Below are 9,154 nucleotides of genomic sequence, written 5' to 3' on the forward strand. Positions count from 1 at the left end.
TAATTAGTAGTTACTATATTACTAGTATATTATTATATATGTGTGTGTGTGTCTGTCTGTTACATTCTAATAATTGTATATAATTAGTATTACTATATTATTATGTATATTATATATATATATATATATGTGTGTGTGTCTGTCTGTACATTCAATATTGATATAATCAATATTACATATTATTATGTATATTATATATATATATATGTATGTGTGTGTCTGTCTGTACATTCAATATTGATATAATCAATATTACATATTATTATGTATATTATATATATATGTGCGTGTGTGTCTGTCTGTACATTCAATATTGATATAATCAGTATTACGTATTATTATGTATATTATATATATATATGTGTATGTGTGTGTCTGTCTGTACATTCAATATTGATATAATTAGTATTACATATTATTATGTATATTATATATATATATATGTATGTGTGTGTGTGTCTGTCTGTCTGTAAATTCAATATTGATATAATCAGTATTACATATTATTATGTATATTATATATATATATGTGCGTGTGTGTCTGTCTGTACATTCAATATTGATATAATCAGTATTACGTATTATTATGTATATTATATATATATATGTATGTGTGTCTGTCTGTACATTCAATATTCATATAATCAGTATTACATATTATCATGCTCGTCACTAGAGCCACCAGATCCACCAAAAAGGATTCGCATCGTAGAAACGGCCAGTCGTTCAGTACAACTTGAATGGGATCCTCCTTTTGGTGGAAACAGTCCAATCACAAGTTATCACGTGTTCTGGCAGCCGACAAGATCCTCTGAAGGTAATAAATTTCTCAATTTACTTAATTTGTAGCCTAGCATGGTCTGAAGGTTAAGACACTCCGCTCGCAATCTGCGAGTCGTGGGTTCGAATCCCGTTACAGAACATTCTCGTCCTTTCATTCTGGTAGGGAAGTTCTATTCGTTGCTAAAGAGTTGACGGTCGGTGACGGTGATTAGTTGTTTCCCTTGGGAACGCCTACTGCACATAACCCTCGATTAGCTTTGCGCGAAATGCAACAGACAAATATTTTGTTTTTATAAATCTATATTTATTACAGAATTTTTTTTTTTTTTTTACAAATGTGTAAGAAAGATCTGCGACAATTTTGAGGTCCTTTCTTAGTAATTATGTAACATTGATTTTTCAATTTGAACCGTAAAGTCTGTAACGTACTCTCTTTTCAATCAAGTTTCGTGTTCAAGTCTCATTTAGTTTTATTATTCTTCATATTTTGAGAATAATGACGTCTATATTAATGCCTTCTCATCATAGAATACGTTAGGGTATTCTTAAATAAAAAATGAGTTTAATTTATACTTGAAAATAAATTTACTTTCATGCAAAATGAGTAAAATTTGTAAGTTTAAGTTCGACTATTGAAAACATTTTACACTTGTAGTTTATTCACCATCTGAGCTAAGATTTGTAGCGTTTTCGTGCTACAGTTAGCGCTATTCTTCATCTGGGCTAAGATTAGTACGTTTTCTATGGTTGAATTGGTATTTATTCCTCAACTGTCGGTTCTAATCCGTAATTTTAGTTGGTTTAAGTTCATTTGGTGCTATTCACAAGTCAAAGAAAGCGAGTTCACCAAACAATATTTTTGCATTTGCTATTTTTGCTTCAGAGTTCTCGTTAAATAAGCAAACAAATATAATCTAGTTTTCAAATAATTTAATGAGTCATTTGATTAATTTCTGTTTCATATCCTAAAGAAAACTATAGACCTATACATAATGCAACGGTTCCCACTAGTGATGTCACCAGTCGAGTAGAAAATTTGAAGCCTGCTACGTCATACGAACTATTTGTTACAGCGGAGAATATCATCGGTGTGAGCAAATTCAGCAACAAAGTATCTGTTACGACAGAAGCAGAAAGTAGGTCAACAATATTTCAGATAACAATATAGAAAGCTTGTATATTTGTTTTTATTATATTGTCCTATGAATAAAGCTCCTTCTTAATTAGGCTTAACACATGTATGTTATTAAGAGTTAAAACGACTGTTTCTGGACGTTAAAAAAAAGAAGAAAATACAAAAGTGTTAATGAAGATGACGGAGAAAATAAGTTAGTCTTGTCTAAAGATTCGGTTAAACATTCATCACTCAGGGCGACCTACTTCTAGGAGTGTTTCGTGACCATTGATGTATTAATACACAAATACTTAAATCATATTTTAAAGTTGTTGAATTCATGTCTAAAATAAACGTTAAAAGTTTTTAGAAAGTGTAAACGATAGTTTGGAGGTTTAAGTGAATATAATAGTGTTTCTTTTGTATATAAATATTTTAATTAACTGACTTTTTTATATCAATTTTGGGAGAATAAAGCAATCTTTTTAATTCTTTTTCAACATATGTTTTCGTGTTTAAATTTGAAGCTAAAGAACGTTATATTATTGAATTTATTTACACATTTTTTTACTTATGTGAAAAAAGTTCAGAAATCAATAGTTGATGCAACATCACAATCAGTTCCCGGTGGGTCAGAGGTGCGTTTGCGGATTTACAACGCCGAAATCCGAGGTTCGATTCCCCGCGGTAGAGAACGCACAGATAGCCCAATGCTAAAATCCAAAACAAACGAACATCACAACTGTGCCATAGTTAGTAGTCTTTACGACTTAAACATTAGATACTAATTAAGAACGGATATCACACCAGTCTTTCTAACAAAAAGACCAACGTTCGAATCCTGGCCACTACCACTAAATACAATCCTTATCAGGACTTCCCTGAAAACTAACAGATTAGCAGCCTAAACGTTATAAGTTAGTATCTACTATTAAAAACAAGTAACTGATTAATAGTACGACTTAGATGATTGAATAGACTACTAACAATGATAACGATTGATATCAAATCGCTACAGCTTTATCTCGGATACTCAAGCACAATTAGAGTATAAAATATGAAAATATATAAGATTGGTTAACATGAAATGTATTTATAAGCAGAGAACATACAAAATGACTACCCTTTTATAATATAACCAAAATTCTGGTTTAAAACCCTTTACAAGTGTTTTAGTGCAAAGCTACACAATGGACAATCTGCACTGTCCTCAGCGAGGTATCGAACCCCGAATTTTTTATTTATAAGTCCTTAAACTTACTGCTGACCCGCTGGGGACCTCTTTACAAAACGATCTGAAATTCACACACGAAGTACTACTGAAAATGTACCACGTAATCATAAAAGTCTACTTTTCTGAGTTTCTGCTGACCCGCTGGGGACCTCTTTACAAAACGATCTGAAATTCACACACGAAGTACTACTGAAAATGTACCACGTAATCATAAAAGTCTACTTTTCTCAGTTTCGGATTGTTTTTTTTATTATTATCCATCATTTATTTACTGTTTCCATCTTTTGTGGTTTCTGAGATTAAGTTTAAGAAAAAATGTAACATTCTGAAAATCCTTCGAATTTCGCTAGGATAAAACTCCAAACAAGAAAACTACATGTGTAAATGATTTGTTTTTATTTATACAGTTCCTGCTGGCCCACCCACCTCGATTACCGTTGAAAGTGTGACGTCAGAAGCGTTGCTAGTGTCGTGGCTAGTAAGTTGTTTGTTTTTACTCCATATGCTACTCTTAGATAGTTCTAAAAAACTATAGTTGTTCATTAAAAACAGTGTTTTGTGACTGAATTGTTGGTTTGTAATTAAGCACAAAGCTACACAATGGGCTATCTGTGCTCTGCCCACCACGGGTATCGAAACCCGGGTTCTAGCGATGTAAGTCCACAGACATGCCGCTGGGGGGGGGGGCACGCGACTGAATTAGAGCTGCATTTACTGTTCTACGATTAAGATAGTGTTAACCCTGAATTAACATTTACTGTTCTACGATTAAGATAGTGTTAACCCTAGAATTAACATTTACTGTTCTACGATTAAGATAGTGTTAAGCCTAGAATTAACATTTACTGTTCTACGATTAAGATAGTGTTAACCCTAGAATTAACATTTACTGTTCTACGATTAATATAGTACTAACCCTAGAATTAACATTTACTGTTCTACGATTAAGATAGTGTTAACTCTAGAATTAACATTTACTGTTCTACGATTAAGATAGTGTTAACCCTAGAATTAACATTTACTGTTCTACGATTAAGATAGTGTTAACCCTAGAATTAACATTTACTGTTCTACGATTAAGATAGTACTAACCCTAGAATTAACATTTACTGTTCTACGATTAATATAGTACTAACCCTAAAATTAATATTTACTGTTCTACGATTAAGATAGTGCTAACCCTAAAATTAACATTTACTGTTCTACGATTAAGATAGTGTTAACCCTGAATTAACATTTACTGTTCTACGATTAAGATAGTGCTAACCCTAAAATTAACATTTACTGTTCTACGATTAAGATAGTGTTAACTCTAGAATTAACGATGGAATTCATGTGGATCCCAACCGCCCTTTTAAGTACATTTGTTTTAAATATTTATCGACCAAATTGCTTATGGATCCACGATTTTGTTAGCTAATAACGTATGGGTCACGTAAATAATATTTAATTAAAAAATACCATTAATACTGTGATCCGTCCTATTAGTTTCTGAGAGAGTTCCGTTTGGATATTTCGTACAATTATTGCGGTTAGTTCTTTACATTGAGTGTTTTAACATCAAAAACATAAAACTAATCAACATGATACATAATACCATGTGTAGACCCCACCACCACCACCAGAACCTGTTTTTAAAAACAAGTAAAAAATCACTAAAACACAACAAACGTTGATTCTACAGCTTCCTGCTAAATTACTGTCACGTGGCCTAAGAAATCGTATGTTTTAAAAAAGTAGAACAAAAAACATGAGGTAAACAAAAATAGTAAATTCATAAACGTACGTCTTCATTTTAGAATAATTTATTGAGACCAATGTCCCTCGCTAGCTCAGCAGTAAGAATGTAAATATGGAGACTAGTAACCCGTATCTGACAGAATTCGTGGACGTTCGTATTGCTTTGAATTAAATGTCAGTTGGTGACAAAGCTCTCTTTTTTAAATGGTGTTCCGTAAAATCACTACTTTGTGAAAGTTTATCAAACAGATATCTGTTAAATTATCTGCTTCATAGATCTGCAGTTAGATAACATAACGTGTATATTTATTTATTTATTTTTAATTATTTTCATACTTTAGTTTTTGACGTAAGGAGTCGCCACCATAAAGTGTATATTTATTTCTTTTTATTTATTTATTTTTAATTATTTTCATATTTTAGTTTTTGACGTAAGGAGTCGCCAACATAACGTGTATATTTATTTATTTATTTTTAATTATTTTCATATTTTAGTTTTGACGTAAGGAGTCGCCAACATAACGTGTATATTTATTTATTTATTTTAATTATTTCATATTTTAGTTTTGACGTAAGGAGTCGCCAACATAAAGTATATATTTATTTGTTTTTTTAATTATTTTTAATATTTTAGTTTTTGACGTAAGGAGTTGCCAACATAACATGTATATTTCTTTCTTTTTTTTAATTATTTTTATATTTTAGTTTTTGAACTAAGGAGTCGCCCAAATTATTATTCTTGGAAACTTTACAAAGCAATACATTATCAGTTTGCATAAACTAAATACATGTTTCATATTTAAGTTTTTGACGTAAGGAGTCGCCAACATAACGTGTATATTTCTTTCTTTTTTTTAATTATTTTCATATTTTAGTTTTTGACGTAAGGAGTCGCCCAAATACGTGTATTATTCTTGGAAACTTTACAAAGCAATACATTATCAGTTTGCATAAACTAAATGCATGTTTCAAAACTTTACTCCAGTCTGTTAGTTTATTTGTTTTTGAATACTTTAAAGACCAAATTAAATTACATTTAAAAGAAAGGAGAAACACGAGAGTTGATCAACACATTTGGAACATTGTGTTCTGCCAGTAATCTTAAAAACGAAAACCAACATATACAATAAAACTGGAATCATTAGAGAAACTAATTCATAAATAAACTGACATTAAAAATCTGGTTGTACACAGCATATAAGACCAGACGTTCGGAACACAACAAACATTTTTATTTCCGGTGATGTTTAACACATAATATTAGATCAGAAGTAATACTGTACAGAATGCTGGTCATCAAATAACATTTTCCTCGGAAAAATAAAACACTTCAGATAAACATTGCAGAAAAACCATCCCGTATATCGAATTAACTACTAAAACGGAGATAATTAGATTTAAATTATTATATATTAAATGATAATTTTGGTTAATTTTAAATTGTTTGTAATTATATTACGAACATGTCTTTTTTTTTTGCCACGTATCTCAGATTCGATATTCGTTCTCAGTTGAAAGAAGTACGTAGCATTATAACGAGTGCAAGAATTCGTTCTCTAAATATTATTGCTCTAAGGCACGACCATTTATAATGAACAACAACAACAAAAATAGGTTGTAGAAATGTTTTGTAGTTATTTTAAACAGAAGAAGTTGCTATCAACCAGTTCAGGAAACTGTTGTTGTGTAGCTGTTGCTATTGTTGTTTAAGCAAAGCTACATTAGGCTATCTGCTGTGTTCGCTGCGGGAAATCGGGCCTCGGATTCTAGCGTTGTAAATCCATAGACTTACCGCTGTCCCACCGGGGGGACTATTGTGTAGTGTTTACCCTAACAGAATCCCCCAGTTTCAGCGATGTGTATATCTTCCCCTGTTTCATTACATTTGTATTCTCTCTGTTTCATTGTTGTCCTTCATCCATTATAACCATAAATGTATGCTGCCCTGTTCATTGTTGTCCTTCAACCATTATAACCTTAAATGTATACTACCCTGTTCATTGTTGTCCTTCCTTCAACCATTATAACCATAAATGTATACTAGCCCTGTTCATTGTTGTCCTTCAACCATTATAACCATAAATGTATACTACCCTGTTCATTGTTGTCCTTCAACCATTATAACCATAAATGTATACTACCCTGTTCAGTGTTGTCCTTCAACCATTATAACCATAAATGTATGCTGCCTTGTTCATTGTTGTCCTTCAACCATTATAACCTTAAATGTATACTACCCTGTTCATTGTTGTCCTTTAACTAGTATAACCTTAAATGTATACTACCCTGTTCATTGTTGTCCTTCAACCATTATAACCTTAAAGGTATGCTGCCCTGTTTCATTGTTATCCTTCAACATTTGTGACCGGTATCTGTAAGTTTCTCCATTTCATTGTTATCTCTCAACATTTGTGACTGACAACTGTTATATTCTCTGTTTCATTGTTATCCCTCAACATTTGTGACTGACAACTGTTATATTCTCTGTTTCATTGTTATCCCTCAACATTTGTGACTGTTATATTCTCTGTTTCATTGTTATCCCTCAACATTTGTGACTGGTAAATGAAACATCCACCGTTTTATTATAACCAATAAGCTTGTAAATGTAACATATATGACGTCAATGGTTTCAATTTATCTATCTCTGTCTTATTCGCAGCCACCGCCTGAAAGTGTGCGAAACGGGATGATACAAGGTTATTATGTAGGCTATAAAGAAACTAACTCCTCCGAAACGTATCAGTACAAAACTGTCGAAGCGGGACCCACAGAAGATGCCCAACTCCAGCGTAAACTCAGCGGACTGAAAAAATACACTCTGTACACGGTGGTTGTCCAAGCATTCAATGGAAAAGGTGCTGGCCCTCGTTCTGATCCTGTAACCGGAAGAACTCAAGAAGATGGTAGTGATATAATCTTTAAACTCAATCGTAATAAAGGAAACTAAAAAATACAATAAAAAATAATACGCCTCACATGACTTTCAAATTAATATAGACAGATTTTTTCCTGGTGTATTTTTAAATCACTGAGTTACTTGGTTACCTGAATAAGAGGGATTCTGTAACCACGCAGATGTTATCAGTTTGGAGTAAGTATTGATTTTTAACATCATCTGTATTTTTTAGTTTATTGTCTTTATCTTCTTCTAGTACCCACCCTTCCTCCTGGAAATTTAAGATGTATGCCTATGACGTCACAAAGTATTACAGTCACGTGGACTCACCCACCACAGTCGTCCATCAATGGAATATTGAAAGGATACAAGGTTGTGTACCGACCGGTAAAACTCTTGTACGGTAAGCTAATAAGAGTAATTGATAAGTTGACAGCACTCTCATCATATAACTAGATAAAAATCAGTTAAGATTCTCGTTAGAAACTGAATAGCCTATCATTTCTACACTGACTTGTACATAAGTAGGTCAACGGGGGTTCGATTTCTTGCGGTGGACACAGCAGATAACCGAATGTGGCTTTTCTCTATAACAAACTTAAAGAAGGAACTTTTGTAAAGATGTGTCTTTTTCGTTTTCTCCACTAATTGGTTTTCCATTTACTTTCGAGAATTTTTTCTTTCCAAAGTTTATCCTCTAAAGATACGATAGTCAAGAAATCAACTACTTTGACCACCACAAAGAAAAATACCAGATTAATAAAGAAATGTGTTTGTTTCGGTTATTCAGGATCAGCTACACGCCATCTATCTGCACTAACAGTCCCTAATGTTGAACTGAAAGACTAGAGGGAAGGCAACTAGTCAAAAGTACCCACCGTCAACACTTGAGTTACTCTTATTTGATCGAATAGTGGGATTTAACGATCACTCTTATAACGCACCCACGTGAGCGTGATTTAATGGCAAGGGAACTCCATACCCCCTCCCCCATGTTAAAGAAGAGACAGTTATTAGAACAATATTTTCATTCTATCACATATCACAAAGTTTTACACTCTCACAACAGCTCGATAAGACTTATTGCAAAGGTTTAAGCTGATGTCTGAAAAATCGAAATGGGTAGGGTATTCGAGGAACAATAACCACAAAATAAACTTAATGATTTAAAAATCGGATGTCTGAAATTATATTCTCGTAATCCTATTCACTTGAGTAAATTTTTAACATATTATGAGAACACACACTAAGTGAGTAGATATGTTACTGTTTTACTTCTTTTATAAGATGTAAGTACGTTTAACATTGAATCTGTTTTTGTTTTTTTTAAAGGATCCGTTTCTTCGTTTCTGGCGGAAAGTGATAAAACTGAAACTGTTCTACA

General features: G+C 32.5%; 1 protein-coding gene across 1 annotated transcript in view; it reads left to right on the forward strand.

The window, feature by feature from the left end:
* The window catches only part of LOC106472411 (Down syndrome cell adhesion molecule-like protein Dscam2), a gene marked incomplete at its 3' end in the record, with an annotated part of 63,913 nt that extends 54,763 nt beyond the window's left edge, over window positions 1-9,150 (forward strand). The window contains exons 15-20 of the mRNA XM_022400989.1: window positions 677-817; window positions 1,755-1,919; window positions 3,539-3,609; window positions 7,534-7,777; window positions 8,027-8,173; window positions 9,103-9,150. Coding sequence (XP_022256697.1) covers window positions 677-817; window positions 1,755-1,919; window positions 3,539-3,609; window positions 7,534-7,777; window positions 8,027-8,173; window positions 9,103-9,150 — 816 coding nt within the window. The remainder of the gene's footprint in view (window positions 1-676; window positions 818-1,754; window positions 1,920-3,538; window positions 3,610-7,533; window positions 7,778-8,026; window positions 8,174-9,102) is intronic.
* Between the last annotated feature and the right edge of the window lie 4 nt (window positions 9,151-9,154).

The sequence above is a fragment of the Limulus polyphemus genome, unplaced genomic scaffold, assembly GCF_000517525.1.
Source record: "Limulus polyphemus unplaced genomic scaffold, Limulus_polyphemus-2.1.2 Scaffold5309, whole genome shotgun sequence".
NCBI classification, from domain to species: Eukaryota; Metazoa; Arthropoda; class Merostomata; order Xiphosura; family Limulidae; genus Limulus; species Limulus polyphemus.